The 17,539-nt window shown below is 47.4% G+C and overlaps 2 protein-coding genes across 6 annotated transcripts in view; one reads left to right on the top strand and one right to left on the bottom strand.

The window, feature by feature from the left end:
• Nucleotides 1-1,412, top strand: part of Tatdn1 (TatD DNase domain containing 1) — a 32,483-nt gene extending 31,071 nt beyond the window's left edge. For all 5 annotated transcript variants that reach the window (XM_040730432.1, XM_040730431.1, XM_040730433.1 and 2 more), the window contains one exon: nucleotides 1,314-1,412. In XM_040730432.1, coding sequence (XP_040586366.1) covers nucleotides 1,314-1,410 — 97 coding nt within the window. In that variant the 3' untranslated portion in view covers nucleotides 1,411-1,412. The remainder of the gene's footprint in view (nucleotides 1-1,313) is intronic.
• On the bottom strand, nucleotides 627-13,996 carry Rnf139 (ring finger protein 139). Its single transcript, XM_040730430.1, has 2 exons — nucleotides 13,351-13,996; nucleotides 627-4,073 (listed from the first exon to the last, which is right to left on the bottom strand). Exons 1-2 carry the CDS (start codon nucleotides 13,568-13,570, stop codon nucleotides 2,251-2,253), a joined length of 2,043 nt encoding a protein of 680 aa, XP_040586364.1. The 5' UTR covers nucleotides 13,571-13,996; the 3' UTR covers nucleotides 627-2,250.
• Between the last annotated feature and the right edge of the window lie 3,543 nt (nucleotides 13,997-17,539).

Raw genomic sequence — 17,539 nt, 5'->3', positions numbered from 1 at the left:
AGATGGCTCAGAGACTAAGGGCACCTGAGCTGTGTTCCCAGCACCACACACGGGGCGGCTCACAACCACCTACAACTCCAGCTCCTCTGGTCCCTGTATTCACGTACACACGCCACCACCCACTTAGAAATAACTGAGATAAAATGTAATGTGTCACGATAAGCAAAAGCCATTAACTCCCCCAGAATGCTCTACTTAAAACCAAGTAATGGCAGCTTATGCCCCTGAAGCTACAGATAAGTACACTGGATATGAAGGACTGGCCGGGTGGCCAGAGGCCGTCACCGGCTCACTAAACACAACACCTTACTGAGCACCAGTGATTCTAACACGTTTCTGAGTAGGACAGTGTCTCTGCTGCACACGCCCTCCTGGGCCACTGGTCTGTCAGCAGCAGGCGCACTTAACGAACGCAGTCTGAGTGGCACAGAAAGCCCTCGGGCTCACTGCAGAAAACTGCATTTAATGTTTCAGTGTTGACAGGCTTCGTTCCCGTCGGTATCTGTGTCAAGCAAGGCTTCTGTGGCATACTGATGAGTTCTTAAAATTTCAGCCAATCTTACATCCCTGTCCTGTTTGAGTGTTCAGTCAGGCTACTCACAAAAGGAACAAAAGGCCACGACAAAGAATATTCAAATGTTTAATTTAGACTGTAACTTTCTAATCCATGTTTAAAAACGAACCACAGACAACATTTCTAGGGAACCACTACTGCCGATCATCATTCTGTGCAGAGAGGCCTCTGGGCGCTTCACTCTGCTCTGTGTACAAGACCAGAGCCCTCCAATACCACCACCTTCTGTATCTGTTACCTGTTTATGTGTACACAGCTATCCTGCTGTCCCTTAAAGACCAGTGCAGTAAGCAATGCCTTCCAAGGCTTGGCCCTGCTCACCCCAACACCATCATTGTGCGTGTGTGTGCGCGCGAGCATGCGCGAGCATGTGCACGTGTAAATAAAACTAAACCCAAAGTAGAAAGGTACTTAACCTGTATTATGTGCAGCATACATTTCATTTTTAAGATGCTCATTATCCAGTAACACATGTGCTATGACCTACAAAAGGACTCCTAACTCCAGGACAGTTCCATTACTATTGCAATTACATGACCCTGGTTTTAGATTTTATATGCTTGTTAGCTCCAGAACTTTCTTATTGCCAGTGACTAGTAATGTTTTCCTACTGATATTACTGACAACTTATTTAAACTTTCTTAGGAAGGGTACAAGACCTCTTACACAGGAAAAGGTGATTCTATACCTTTGAAACAATATAGTCTTAGAAAGTTGATTCTTCTGTGTTTTGTTTTAGTCAAATATTGGAGATAATGGCGGCCGTAAGAGAAGAAGATCCACTGGAACTAGCCAACACACTATATAACAACACCATTAAAATCTTTTTTTCCTGATACTTAATTGTCCGTGTTTTCTTTTTAAGAAGTGGAATTTCATAGTAAATCTGTAGGCGTCATTGGGGGACTCTTCCCAGCGGTGCTCTGAAGCGGGAGCACTGTACACTGCTCCCTCACTTTGACCCAGAAAGTCGGAGCAGCACTGTTTAGGCAATTAGTGCCTTAGTTAACAATGACCACCTTTTTATTGTGTAATTTCACCAAAAGTCTGAAGGACACTGATGTTTGTACACAGTACACCCTGGTTTGTATCGAAGCTTGGGTGATAACAAGCCTATTTCTCAGTTCTCAGTCCCTGACTCTTGAACCCAGCTCGAAGTTGCAGCTCAGATTTCAAGTTTCTCAGTTGCTTCTAACAGGTTATCGTCCCTTAGTTAAAACAAGATAGCCTTTCTAATGCAAATTCTTTCATCTCATCTTTAATTTTACACTGAAGTTCCCTTCTTTTGCACTTTAATTTTCCCACTCATTCTAAAGAAAAACTAGGGTCCAGCATTGGATATTTTCTAATTTCCTGGAGGAATCTTTGGCACAGCTGACGCACCATGTGACCATTATCTCTATTAAGAAGTTATTTGTTCAACTTTTGTCATAAAAACGTGAAAACATTTTATTCTATGTACAATAATGTACACAAATTTAAATAGGTCACCAAAGAGACCAGAAGTAATTAAAGAGGTATATTTACAGTAGCACATCACAGTAAACGGAAAATCATTCACAGTTTCAACATCGATACTGGTTTTGTGCTTGGTTACACACTGATGTGAAGCATATTACTCCATTTTGGATGAACTGAATTTTAAACAAATACCTCAATGATTAGTAAATGCTACTTTAATCAGTGTCATCATTAAACGCTGCTGCTGCTGCGCCCGTGTGCTGAATCCCTCTGTTTCTCTCCCGCCGAGCATCGGCAGCATCGCAGTCTGTACTGGCGTCCTCGTTCAGGTCTCGGTCGGGTCCGGCAGCGCCTTCTCTCAGAGCTTCCTCTGGATTCGGGTTTTCATTGGGTGCAATAAATCCATTGTTGTTAGAAATATTTGAATTATCCTTGGTATCATCTTCGATGTACACTTTCTGGTGGCACATTGGACAAGTGTCTTGAATGTACAGCCATTTCCGGAGGCAGAGTGCATGGAAGTAATGGTTACACGGTGTAATCCGAGCAGATGTTGTAAACTCATGGTAGCAGATGGCACAGACGTCATCTATTTCTTGCAAGTGGCTCCCTTTTATTTCAGGAAGTGAGTTGATTTTCTTCACAGCAGTTCTACGGTTCATGAATGTCTTCCAGCCATTTTTAACTTGTAAGTAGATGTTAAAATACGCATGGAGGCACATCATACAAGCCCGAATTTTACTTCCTGACTCAAACATCATGGTGTAGGCCCCATTCCCAAACATTACTACTCCAAATATAAATTCGATAATGTTGCCTGTTGAGCGAACGAAGTAGACATAATCGTCGAGCTTCTCCCAGAGGACATTGTAGTAGCCATCAATCATGAAGAGCGTATAAACAGTGAGAGACACTATTACTTTCAGGCAGAGTTCCACACAGAAGGCGGTCACCGCAAACAACCATGTATTTAGTGCATAGTGATGCCAAAGGACATAGCTGAGGAAAACAGGAAGAGTAAACAGGCAGGCAGAGACAAACAGCACAGGGAAGTGTCTGTGGAATGACGACACGTGGGAGGCACTGAGAGACATCAGCACGGGGTCTGTCATCCCATGGATGAAATGCAGGACTGCGGTTAATAAAAGGCACATGTTTCTACTTAAGCGGATCAGTCTCTCTTCAGGTCGCAGTCCACTTAAGCCAGTCTGAAGAGCCAAAATGAAAAACAACACAGGAGCAACAAAGCCAAGCCGTCTGTCATCCTCTTCCGTTGATCCAATAAAGGCCAGTATGCCAAGACCCAAGTAATGGGCCACTGACGAAATGACGGCGCTCATGCCTAGCACAGTCAGGGTAGAATCGCACCCACTAATTATCAGATTGCAAATGAGGTCCCAGAAATCATCCCAAGAAATAAACAAGGACTCACTTTCATTTGCCATCCTTAAAATGTATATTAACACTGTAGCCTGAGCTGTGATTCTTGTTAGCCAGAAGACCCGAAGTATGTCTGGGAAACGAATCCTCTTCCATGTGTCCTCCATCAGTAACTGTAGTCCATAAATTCGGTACATATGCCTCACTAACAGGTAAACATACCGTGTGGAATAATAAAACCACTTAAGTTTCACTGCCAAGACAAGCACTGTGTTTAATATGAGAATCAAAGATGAGGTGAAAACTAGAGTCTCTCTCATGTGTAATGGTAGCTCTGTGATTAAGCCGATTACAGGAACCAAGATATTCAAAATAATCAGCTGTGAATAGATGGACTGGATATGGAGCAGTGTGACATATCCAATTCCAAAGGTCAGCTGCAGGACGATGAGTGCCATCCACAGTGAAGGTCCCTTCCGAGGGAGCAGCTCGATTCCAAAAGCTGATGTGTTGTAGGCGCCATAGAAGTCAATGTGCAAAGCAGCATAGTAATTGACCAGCACTGACGTTGCAGCTAAGAGAAAGGCCGAGCTGTACATGTAAAACTTGAAGAGTGATCGTTGGGACAAAATCAGCACAGTACTGGACACAATTATACCTAAAGAAAAGAACAGTATTCAGATGAAGTGTTTCAGAGCGTGCTTTCATACTAGCAATTATAACTTTCTTCCTTTAGTATGATATTTTCACAGCTATTAACCCTCAAGACAACTTTACAGTTCCGAAGACCAGACCAACTGAACACATTATTTTAGAAAACCTGGCCCCATATTTTCTGGTTTCTAAAGTAATTCTGTTTGTCACGAGACTACTAAGTTACCTTCAAGACAAATTTGTAAAGATATGTACTTTTTGTTAAGCTTTAAAACTCAACACACCTATATAATGTGATAATCATTAAAAAATGGTGCAGCACCACAAAAATCAGACCACTGAGTAAGAATGACTGGAATGGAAGTCTTGTTCCTACGTGGTTTCAGAGTCCTCTCCTAACGTGTTCTTTGGGCAATCAGGTGACGTTCCTACTTCTACTCAGTACCCCGTCTTCCAACTGAACTCTGAAGGCTCGTTTCTTAGACAAACACAGGTCCCCAGTACTTCCTTCACATTGTGGAAATGCTCTCCAAGGTTCCTTTCCTACAAACTACTGAATCACTTCAGATAGCAAAATAACACTCAGAAAAACCAAACCACGCCACTCCCATCATTCCATGAGTGACTACTATAAATGATCTGATGAGACATACCAAGTGCCATCATTGTACTCTGCCTAACTGCTTACAGGAACGAAACAAAACTTCTCACCTACTTCTCCTAACTCTAACTGCAAACCTCACCTGCCTTTTCCAGAACCTAATTTCAGTACAGGTCCCATTATTCTAATGATGCTCTGGGCTCCACACCATCAACCTTGGCTTCCCAACATACACTACTGTGCACATGCTCCTTCCTCCGCCATAATTATACCTGTATTTACATTCCTTAGAATGACAGCCCCTCCCTTCTTCATCCCTCAATTTTCAAATCTCACCTGTCCTAGAGATCCTTTTGGTAGTTACTGTTCATTCAGCATACCCACAGAACTTCTGACATGCCCAGTGTATACACTACCTGATACTGAAATCTGTAATGACCCATGTGGGTACCACCCTGTTATCCCTGCCTTACAAACAAGTGGGTCCCATAATGCGTTACACAAAAGAAAAGTCTGTTTATTGGGGCGATGCTTCAGTACCACATCCCCTATGCTCTTAAAGATGGTCACAAAATATAGCCTGACTGAAACCTGAAACCTATGAAAGGGGGAGACAAAGCTAAGAAACCATAAAAACTGAGTAGTGTTCCCTTTGGTATAGCATCGAGAACAATGCTCTATTTCACAGCCTATGCATATATAAAAAAAGAATGGAGTAATGGTTAATTCCTGTAAGGAATTATCCTGTGCCTAAGTGCGTGCGTGCGTGCGTGCGTGCGTGCGTGTGTGTGTGTGCGCGTCTCAACCTCAAGAGGCCATCTGCTACCTTGCTTTCTCTACATGGAAAATCCCAAGCCTGAGTTGAGTAAGAATCAAAAGGAAAGTGCTATTTTATTACACTTAAAGAGAAAAAGTAAAACAGGTTCTAAAATGCTTTGTGTCGACTTGCTATGCAGTATAGTATATCAGCTCCCACCACTAACTATTCATGACCTTAGTTAACATTTATAGTCATTTTAAAGCCTAATAACCTTTTCTCTGAAATTCATTTATACATCAAATAGAGGAATGGCTTGACTAATAGGAATGCATGTGCAGAAACAAGTGTTATTTGCTATATATGTAACACACACACACACACACACACACACACAGAGGGAAATGGTAGCAGAGGGTAAGTTCTGTAGTGACATTTACAACCTCCAAGTCTGGATATGGTCTAACAAGTAATCTGATCCCTCCCATCCTCCAAAATCAGGGCCTCACTACATACTCAAGGCTGGCCTCAAACCTGTACCTGCTTCAGCCTCCTAGCTGCTGGGAATGCAGGCACATGCCACCACCCCTGGGCTTGACACAACTCTTCCCTGAGCAAAAAAAAACGATAGTCTCATAGTGTAATTAACACCTCCAAAGTGGCACACAATTGTTATAATTCCTCCCCAAAGTCTATACACAGATCTTTTACTTGGGGAGAACCAGCTCCCCAAACAATTAAACGTTTCCGTTGGTGATCTTTGGGGGGCCCTGTTAGATGTCTTTACATCCCACAGCTTCAGATGCCAGGTCCCTTCTTAGGGTCCACTTAAAGGGTCTAATGAAGCCCATGGGGAGTCATTAGGGATCATAAGGGACACACTTTCTTTAAAACACCACCTTGGGATGCAGAAAGAGAATCAAATTAAACCACAACTTGGGAATTTCAGCCCTAGGTTCCAATAATTAGAGTGTTTAAAGTTCTCAAGGTAGAAAAACACAATTCAGAAACTTTGAATTAATATTTGAACTGAATTCACTAAAGAGTTCAGGGCTTTTTCAATTAGATTTCCAAAACCAAGAAATAGAAGCGGGAAGAGAGAGTAACTCCAAGCATTTCACACAGCACAGCATGAGCTTTTTCTGTCTTTGAGACAGGGACTTGCTCTGTATGTAGTCCAAACTAGCCTTCAACTTGTGCCCTGCTACCGCAGTCTCCAAAGTGCTAGGAGTAAAGCCTCGTCTCACAGGAGGGCAAACACCTCACAGCGCATCTCCCTAACCTCTTCTGCAAACTCTGACTGAAACTGAGAAGGAAATAAAGTAACACTTACACCTCTCCAGGTCCCAGGTGCCTTTAAAGCACTAGAAAGCAGGCTATAAAATGTGAAATGCAGCGAGGCAGCACAGTAAGAAATACATTTCTCCCTTACTTTAAAAAGGAATTAAGTAGCAGGGCGTTGGTGGCGCGCACCTTTAATCCCAGCACTCGGGAGGCAGAGGCAGGCAGATCTCTGTGAATTCGAGGCCAGCCTGGTCTACAGAACAAGTTCCAGGACAGCCTCCAAAAGCCTCGGAGAAACCCTGTCTCAAAAATCAAAAAAAAAAAAAAAAAAAAAAAAAAGAATTAAGTAATGAAGTCCAAGAGGGTCCAGGCGAAGTATTGTGAAATGTCGTCACTCTATTAGCATACCTTACAAGTAAATTATAGCAAAGGGAACATTTTCCTAAGCTTGGCATTGTGGCACCTGCCTTTAATCCAAGCCCTAAGGAGCTAGCTGCATGAGACACTACCTAAACACAACAACATTCTATCAAACTTTCATTTTAGGTGAAGCAAAACAACAATAAGAATGGTTTTCTAGGTTGTTTTATCCATAACATTAAAAATTTTTACAAATATTATTTTATTAACATATATGAACATGGATTTTAAAAAGCCAAACCCGAAGAGGTGGTGGTTTTGGTTTCTGGAGACAGAGTCTGTCTACGGAGCCCCAGATCTACCTTTCTCTGCTTCCAGACTGCAAGTACCGGTCTGGCCTCAGTCAGATCCCAAACTCCCAATTCTGAAAGCCGTGAGTCTACAGTGTAAGACTGTCTTGTGTAGGAACACAGTGAATGGCAGGTGGGGGCTCCTGGACACCCTCAGGATGGAGACTGACTGTTAGACAAGGGTTTGGACCATTCCTACCCCTGCTGCTGAGGAGGGAGAGGGAGAGCTGAGTAGCTAAGTCACAGGCTGATGATTTAACCCACGTGCTTGCACAATGAAACCCCGGCAGAGCTGAATTCTGAGGACTCCAGTCCAACTTGAAGTTCCTGAGGCTGGAAACCTGATGGGGCTCAGACTCTCCATAGTCACCTCATTGTACCCTGTACATCTACCTCTTCCTTTGTAATAAACGGACAAATCAAATAGCCATTTCCTCAGACTGCCATTTTAGCAATGAAGGGAACACAAAGTGTGGCTTCAGGGAAACCCTGAAGGACAGACAAAACATGGAAGACGCACAGGCCACACCACCTGTGGACTGGCCTCTCAAGTGAGGGGCAGCCTCGTGTGACGGCCTCTCACCCTAGAAAATCGAGTATCAGCACTCAACGGAATTAATTCCAGGACCGGCACTGGTACCCACTGAAGAGTTTGCCACACAACTGGCTGTCGGTGGGGAAAATCCAACCCCCAACACACTCTGTTGACCTTTCCCATCATCACTGTCTGCCTGGCACCAAAGAGGTAAACCAACTTTAACTCCTCATACATCCTGACAAGTGTCAACATGCACGCATACAGGGTTACACACCGTAGTGCCTTTTGAGGTTTTAAATACTGAATACCGAATCTACCCGTATTTATACTTTGTTTCTGAGGACACTTCCTGTAAGTTCTTTTCTAGATAGGACTACATTCAATATTAGCTTATTTAGAACTGATTTCATGAACATGGGGTAAGAGTCCAACATGATTTCCCCTTTTTTTTCTTTTTGAGACTGTTTCTCTGACTGTCCTGGAACTCGCTCTGTAGACCAGGCTGGCCTCAACTCACAGAGATCCTCCTGCCTCTGCCTCCTGAGTGCTGGGATTAAAGCTGTGCACCACCACCATCTGGACCCCATATTATTTTTAATTCACACATATTAGTACTTACGGGAAATGTTCCTATGAACAATGTGTAATCAGGGTAATTATCCCCTCAAATGATAACTTATCCCTTAATGTTTTTTCCAGACGACTGATTAAAGAATTCATTTGTTAGAGTCTGGATGCGTGAAGACTAGTCCCTGGCAGGTGGTGAGAGTGGTGGCCGGATCATTAGAGCTCTAATTCCAACAACGGGTTAATCCTAGCTGGAGGTAGCACCCCACCCCACCCCGCAGGGGCGGGGTGGGAGTGGTGGGATTTTGAGAGGGATGTCTTTAAAGGTCTAACAAACACATCTGGGCTCCTTCCTGTCTGCCATGAGAAAGCAGCTCAGTGCCGCGGCCTTTGGTCATAGGCTTGGCTTCACCACAGCCTCCAATCGACTGACCGAAAGCACCATGGTGAGGAGTCAAATGAGCTCTTCCCTCCTACAGGCCAGCCTTCGTCAGCGTCTGTCCCAGCAAAATGACTGCCAGTGCCGTGCTGGGAGTTCTTCCTATTTGTGTGCAATGAAAACTATTCTGAACACAAGTTACTTGTGGGCCATTAAGTAATGTCCAGGTTTACATCCAGTCTTTTGTCTTTTAGATACTCTTTTATCATAAGCGGTTTTCCATTTTTAAAATTCCATTTGTAATCTTTTACTTCCTACAAATTGAGTATTCATACAGACAAGAGAAAGGGAAGCAGCCATTTTTCCCTATTAAGTAAATTATCACTAAACACTCCATAGTTACTTCCATGGACCGCAATTCAATTCCACCTCTGAAACCCACCAACCTTCTCTTATACTGGTGTGTTTCTGAGCTATGTGTTTTATATTCCTAGTCTAGTTGCCCATTCCTCAACCAGGGTTCGATCCCTCCCTCCTAGGGGGCATTTGGAAGAATCTAGGGACATACTTGGCTTTGACATCTAGTAGGTAGAAGACAAAGAATGCTAAAAACTGTCCTCTGTAGAGATAGTGCCCCACCCCCATATTTACGATGTCCCAAATGTCAACAGAGCTGCCGTGGGAAACCTCAGTGTAGTCCTCTACCAGACACAATTACTTCTGCTTCCTTTTGCCTTCTCCATCACAGGTTTTTCTACCGAGTCAATGATCTCATTCTTTTACAATGAAGATTCCAGCCGGGCGGTGGTGGCTCACACCTTTAATCCCAGCACTCGGGAGGCAGAGGCAGGCAAATCTCTGAGTTCGAGACCAGCCTGGTCTACAGAGTGAGTTAGTTCCACGACAGCCTCCAAAGCTTTCGAGACAGAGAAACCCTGTCTTGAAAAACCAAAAAACAAACAAAGTGAACAGATTCCCATCTAATTTAACACATTTAGAATAAGTCTAGTTTGCTGTTTGTTACTTTCAACAGTGCTTAATGACGATCGCTGCACATAGTGCAGTGTAACTCTTTAAGTCTTCAGTGCTGAAATTGTGAGTCAAAGGTGTATAGTAAATGCCACTTGAAGGACACAGCCCAGGAGGCAGGAAGACTTGCCTACACGCACGCTTGACCGCTGGCTTCATTCCTGGCATCTTGTAAAACCAGCTGCAGTGTGGTACACGCTTGTAATCTCACCCGTGGAGGCGGAGGCAAGAGGATCAAAGGCTCCGGGTTAGCTTCAATTTGGGGTTAGCCTAGGCTACAATGGACCCTGCTCAATCAATCAGCATCAGCTGATAATGCCAAATGGTTTGCACACAGGTAGGTGACGGCTTCCCAAAGTAAAGCTATGCATTTCAAATGGATAAACCTGCTTGCAAATACTTATCAATCACACTTTGCATTCTTCATCAATCTAACAGATAAACTTTTAATCATTGTAAGTAAGGCTAGGAACTATTTCATTGTGTGTGTGTGTGTGTGTGTGTGTGTGTGTGTGTGTGTGTGTATACACACTTTACTACGGAAGGTTATTTTTTAAGGTCTTACCATACATGCTATAAACATTTTCCTCTGTCCTTTTTAAAAGATTTGCAGTAAAGAAGCTTTTCATTTTTAAAACTCAAACTTATTATCTCTTGTAATTCTGAGTTTTCTTTTTATGTTTAGAAAATCCTTTGCCACTTCAATGAATTACCACCATGAGTAATACTATTAAAACAAGCTCCTATGCTTGCATCTTCTCTATTATGTTTAAATTTGCTAATTCAGCATTATGTTACTGTGAGGAGTTTCACTTAATATTTTAATACTTCCTAAGAAATAGTTTTGTGTCCCAAAGCATTGTACATAGTTATGCTTTTTTTATATCTCTAAAATGAAGGACTTTACCTTCTGACCTTTTGAAATCTCAAACTGGTTTGGCATCAAATCAGCGTGCAGCTGCTGAACCGAGAGGGTAAAGGCTGCAGACACATAAATTTGTAATGTTTGCAAAGGGTGCGCTGGGCAGTATGGAGCAGAACTGTGGTAATAACGGAGGTCCCCAGTTAGTATCCACGCAGACCTTTCACACACACACGACACAACTGTCACTTAAGATCATCTGTTTTCAATCATCAAAACTAATTTCTGCATTTTTATTTTATTTATTTATTTTGGTTTTTCGAGACTGTCCTGGGACTCACTCTGTAGATCCGCCTGCCTCTGTCTCCTGAGTGCTGGGATTAAAGGTATGCATCACCACCACCAAGCACATTTTTTTATTACAAACAAAATATTAGCACAACTATTCTACTACAATTTAGGAATAAGTAGATGACAAATTCAGAAGTTGAGTTTTAATTGCTCGTAAAATCTGACTCAATATCCTGGAATAAAATTTTCCAAATAAATATTTGGTGATTTCAAAAGGATGAAATACCTGTAACAAAGTAGTCTCGAAGCACTAAACATTTTTTGAAAAGTGATCATATGAACAGCCAAATGCTGTTTTAAAGGGTTATTCGTCCTAAACTCTGGGGTAGAGCTACTGTGAACAAAGTTCCCCAAAAGCAGCTGTGCCTTCAGACTGACCCTTCTGCAAGGCTGAGCCACCAGAGCTCCAGTGACTCTGGAGAGGTTGGGATGTTGCAGGTCTAGAGCCTAATTTCAAATTATCTTAAGACTATCTTTAGGCTTTCAATAGTCACTCCTTGCCCAAGTCAGAGTAAGACCTAGCATCCAGTGACTAACAGATAAAGTACTGTTTGGAATATATCAACCTAAAGCCCTCGTTCCCAACAACCACAGGCCTGGTGTGTCCTCAGATAGCATGCTGGGCCTGGAGCAGACACAAGAGTCTCGGGTTTGCTTTGACCCAACTACTGACTGTTTTCACTAATGACACTGTTTTGTTATTTGGGGTGACCTCTATCAGTGCTCCTGGGCCACCACTGTCACTCATATATTTAGTTCCAGGATAAGCTATCTCTTATCCCATTTGAGGTGAGAGTTGTGCATCTGTGTTGACAATACCATCGTTGTCCATCTTTACAAAAGATAAAACCAAGCACCGAAGAGACAGATGGATCACCATCGGTTCTTACTTAAATTCCCAAATGCCGAGTCCATGAAGGAGAAAAGGTGCGGAGAACGGGCAATGGAACGGCTGCTTTCCTAAACGGTCTACCACAGATGACTTACCTACCTAGTGGTGGCTACTCATGGGCACCGGCAGCGGCTAGCCTATCTCTGGAACGAAAGTGCAGGCTCCTCACACACAGCGCTAACTTAGCACCGGGCATGGTGGCTCTAACTGTGTCAGAGAAGAGCAGCCTGGCCTGTGTAGCCAGCGGATTACTCATCGGCCCTGTGCTCACAGAACACCATTTCCATTCTTTCTAAAGTTCCGACGAGCACCGATGGGTGACACACCGCTCTGCACTACTGCTCAACCCGCCGGGGGAGAAAGTAAACCCCACCCCGTGTCAGGGGAGTTTCTGGGGGCTCCGGCAGCCGCTTAGCAGCTGCGCTGCAGATCTCAAACACTCGGCGTCTCCAACCTCGCTTCCTCCCTGGGCACGTGAGAACAGTGCCCACCGCTCAAGGGTGACTGACAGGTCAGGAAATTGCCCGTGTGACTGCTCTGCAAAAGTGAGCTAGCAGACAAAGTGTCCCTCACAGCCAGGAGCAGAACTCTCCTTCCTGGGGGCACAGGTAACAGCCGCCTGGCCTTCCGACAGTCCTGGTGACAACCTCCCTGCCAGCCTGCCCCTTGGCAACACTGCAAACTCATCTCAACAACACCGCGGCAACGAAACGCGCCAGACCGACTACTAGAAGGGAAAACACCATACGCGGTGTTCCTCGCTCCGGCCGCGCGGTGCGGAGAGGAATAGAAAGTGAAATATAAAACGCTCTCGGTCCTCGGTGCACAGGAGGCCAAGACTCGCGTTCCCGAGTCTCCTGCAAAGGTCTCGTCACCCGGGGGGCGGCTGTGCAGAGTCCCACTCAACCACCACCTTCCTGTTTGCTCCCGGAGACACTTTGGGGTGACTTCTGGCAACGGTTCCGGGAGCTGACATTCAGCGACCCCAAGCCGCGGCCCACGTCCACGCAGTCGGCGGGGGGGGGGGGGCGGACTCCAGCCTTGGCTCGAGGCCAGGCAAGGTCACCCACGGCGGCGACACCGGGACGGCTGCAGAGGACGCGCGCGGCGAGCCAGCAGCGGGCAGGCCGTCGTCCCCCCGGGAGAGGGCGGGCGGGGAGCCGCGTGCGAGCGCCCTCCCCACCCCATGCCCGCGCCGCTGTCAACGCCGGCACGCGTGCCCCGGGTGCCCGCCCAAAGGCCCCGACGGGAGCCCGCGGCGCGGTGGGCGGCCCCGGGCGCGTGCCAGCCGTGCCCGGCCGCCGCCCTTACCCAGGAGCCGGAGGACGATCTGGAGCCCGAGGCAGAGCCGGCTCTGGCTGGAGTCGTAGTACGAGTTGAAGATGGCGTCGATGATGTAGAGGCAGGGCACCCGGAGCGCCACTTCCAGCGCCGCCCAGACCTGCTGCCGGGCCATCCGCACCTGCTGCTGCTGCTGCTGCTGCCGCCGCTGCTGCCGCTGCTGCTGCTGCGGGGGCCCCACCGCCGCCATCAGCCGCTGCCGCACCGGGGCTGGGCGGGCCGGGCGGGCGGGGTGGCGCGGGGGAGGCCCGGGGCCGCGGCCGGGCCGGGGCGGGCCGGGGCGGGGCGGGGCGGGCGCCCAGGAGAGTGGCTCCGCCCCCGCCCGCCTCCTGTCCTGTGTCCCCGCCCTCCGCCCGCCCGCCCCGCCCCCCGCCCGCTGGCTCGCTCGCTCGCGTCCCTCGGTGGAGCCGGGAGCGGCGGCGGCGGCAGCGGCGGCGGCGGCGGCGGCGGCGGCTCCCGGGAGGCCTCGGGGCGTCGGTGTTTCCGGCCGGCTAGGGTCTGGCTCCTCCTCCCTCCAGCGCCTCCCCCGCCAGCGGAGCCACCATCTTGACCCCGCCCGCCTCGGCCGTTGCTGCCGTTGCGAGGCCGGGAGGCTGCGCCCGCCCCCGCCCCGGCGGCCGCTCCAGAACGCGGAAGCCGTGCGTCACAATCGGGCGCGCCCCGCTCGGGCGTCAGCGCGCGCGACCCCGCCGGCCTCGGCCGGTTGCCATGGCTCCCGCCCGCTGGGCCGCGCCGCGGGGGGCGGGGCCGGGGGCGGGGCCGCCGCGCGCTCGCCGGGCTGGCTGGCTCTCAGCGTGGGCGTGCACCTGCCGAGGGCCGCGGCGCTCCTGCGCCTGGTAGAGGCTTCTGGAGCCGGTGAGCATCCCGGGCGCTCGCGGCGGCGTCCGGACGCGGAGAGGAAGAGCCGGGGACGCCGCCCCGCCTGCCTGCCTCCCGCCGGACTCGGAACGGACACTGGCCCGGGGGAGAAAAGCACCGCTCCCCTCGGTGTCCGCGTGGACGGAACCGAGGACAGTCGTGAGCACGTTTTATTCTCCATGGCTCAGGAGCCTGGCTTAAGAGCGCGGACCGCGGCCTCTCCGCGTCCTCGGGTTTACGCTCGTCCTTGGGGTGAGCGCTTCTGCATGATCCTTAATGGGAGCGGAGGAGACCGGCTGTCGTCACTCGGTTCCTCCTCCAGCGAGTGAGGAGTGTTAGGGTCGGAGTGTGTGAGGTCAGAGACTCCACTGTTAGACTTAACCTGTTTTGGTTTAAGGAACACTAAACGGCAAACAAGGGGCGCGGGTGAATTGGCTCCTGGAGCGCCTCGTGCTTTATTCTAGTTTACAGCAAGGCTCCGAAATAGACCCCCGCCCAGCCCCGCCCCGCGCAGGGAGGAGGTCTGTAAGCAGACTTAGCAGACTCGGGCAGAACCCCTTTGGGTGAAGGTATTTGTAGTGGGAGACTGCACCCCCACCCGGTGTCCGAATTGCAGTCTTGGGTTGTTTTTGTTTTATCGCCCTCCCTACTCGCGTCTCTCTCCTGCTTGCTGCGACACTGGCCACGGTTTCATCTTTTACCGAAGCCTCTTCCGGTGGGTATTTGTTACAGAGGATGCGTTTTTGAGGGTTAGAGAAAATGAGTTGCAACATTGCGAAGGTTTTAGAGGTGGACTGTGCATGTCCCAAACAAATAAGAATCAGAAAAAGAATCTCAACCCAGTGCTACCCGAAGCTCAAAACATTAGTTTGTTTCTTCTTTTCACAGCCGATTTTGCAGCCGAGTCATGTCTATATTGCCTTTACAGTGTTTTGTCCCCACGGTCACCATCCTGACTCAAGACCCCTTTGTTGTTTCTCTGGGTTGTTGTAATATCCTCATACGGTTGTCACCTTTTCAGATCTGGTCTCTTTGCTAACGCTGGGTGCATAGTTGGGGAATAGCCTCGTGGCTATGACAGCGTTCCCAAAGGAAAGCAAACTCAGCGGGAGAATGACACAGCCTTACGTGTGGAACTTCAGGGATTAAGTCAGCTGCTCTCATTATGCCCCAAGTGTAATTAAAGTCAAAGGAGTAGAGCCATGTGGAGAAAAGGGTCCCAAAACACTGAAGTATTAATGTGGTAGGAGAGAGAGGTAGCATATAAAAATAGAGAGTAAGATATAATCGAGGTACAAACTATAATGCACACCTAGCTTGCCACCTAACAACAGTGGTGCCTGTACCCACACTGACAGCCAAACAGTGTACATAGAATACCCATGTTCAGGCCGGGCGTTGGTGGCGCACGCCTTTAATCCCAGCCCTCGGGAGGCAGAGGCAGGCGGATCTCTGTGAGTTCGAGGCCAGCCTGGTCTACAGAGTGAGTTCCAGGGCAGCCTCCAAAACAATACAGAGAAACCCTGTCTCAAAAAACCAAAAAAAAAAAAAAAAAAAGAATACCCATGTTCACAGATAACACTGTCATTAATGATGCAGACACCTTTTGGTAGCTTGCTTTTTTTTTTTTTGCCAAGATCTCATTGTGTAGCTCAAGCTAGTCTGGAACTGGCTATGTAGACCAGGCTGGCCTCACACCCATTCTATATAAAGATATGCAAGTTCTGAGATTAAAGTACTTTAAAAGTGATGTGTGGGCTGGGTGGTGTTGGCGCTCACCTTTAATCCCAGCATTGGGGAGACAGGGGCAGGTGAATCTCTGTGAGTTCGAGGCCAGCCTGGTCTACAAAGTCACACACAGAAACCCTGTCTCGAATCCCCCCCCCAAAAAGGTGAGGTGTATAAAACTTATGTTTTTCTCTGTATATCCATCAGTTAAGCCCTGTCAAGCAAAGAAAAACAAGGACTCTTGGCTGTCAAGAGGAAATTTACTAGAGTTCCCTGGCTTCCTTGGGTTGAGGGAACAATGAAAAACAAGCACTCCAGCTTCCTTCCCCTAACCCCCACCCCTTCCAACAAGGTATTACATATTTCCTTTCAGTGGAAGATGCTAATTCTAGTAAGAGGACAGGGGGTCAAAAGTGAAAATACTATAACTTCTATGCCCCGGGGAATTACTTTTAAACTAATCGTCTCTGACCCAGTACCCAAGCTTGAGTCATCGGAGAGGAAGGAGCCTCAGTTGAGGAAATGTCTCCATGAGATCCAGATGTAAGGCGTTTTCTCAATTAGTGATCAGTGGGGGAGGGTCCAGCCCTTGGTGGGTGATGCCATCCCTGGGCTGCTGGTTCTGAGTTCTGTAAGAAAGTGGGCCACGAAAGCCATGGGGAGCAAGCCAGTGAGCAGTGCCCCTCCATGTCTCAGCTCCTGCCTCCAGGATCCTGCCTTGTTTTTGACTCCTGTCCTGACTGCCTTCAGAGGTGAGCTGCAATGCTGAAGTGTAAGCCGAATAAACCCTTCCCTTCCCGACTTGCTTCTTGGTCATGGTGTTTTATTGCAGCAGTAGAAACCCTAACTAACACAAACTCTAAATTGTCTTTTGGGTTTTCTCTTTTCTTTAAAGTAGAATTCAGATATGCCTGTCAAATTGAAACTAATCACACTTCTGGTTTTGCGAAGCCAGATAGACTGCAGTTAAGAAAGGAAGCAGGGTTTATAGTGGTGTTGGGAACGCACATTTGGCTAGCCTTCAGCAGGCATTTCCTGAGCACATTGTGTGGCTCCCAGCTTGCATTCTGCTTCTTGGCCTGTCTAGTTCTCCTCAGCATGCTCATCTGGGAGCTGGGCCTGAAGACAGGGAAGGAAATGGTCACACGCACCAGCTACATCAATCCTTAGCTCACTTGTTGAAGGACACAGAACCAGGCAGCTGTAGTGACAGTACCAAATCGGAGCTAATATTTTTCTCTTTCCAGGACATAAGATTGTTCTCCTGCGAGTGATTTCCTGTTTTATTTTTATGAGAATTTAAGACAAGCCGAGTGTGGTGTGCACAACTTTAATCCCTGATCTAAGGAGGCAGAGGATCTCTGTGAGTTTGAGGCCAGTTGGGGCTACATAGTGAGACCCTAGGTCAACACACAAAATTTAAAATAATTTATAGGCTGGAGAGAGAGGAGAGGATGTGTGTGTGTGTGTGTGTGTGTTTGAGCATTTCCCGAGCATACACAGCCGCTGGGAATGATCACTGCCACCACAATTTATTGAAAATAAGACAAGAGCAAATATTCTAATTATTTAG

The sequence above is a fragment of the Mesocricetus auratus genome, unplaced genomic scaffold (genome assembly GCF_017639785.1).
Source record: "Mesocricetus auratus isolate SY011 unplaced genomic scaffold, BCM_Maur_2.0 Super-Scaffold_100023, whole genome shotgun sequence".
Classification (NCBI taxonomy): domain Eukaryota; kingdom Metazoa; phylum Chordata; class Mammalia; order Rodentia; family Cricetidae; genus Mesocricetus; species Mesocricetus auratus.
This window is presented reverse-complemented; position numbering and strand designations above follow the sequence as displayed.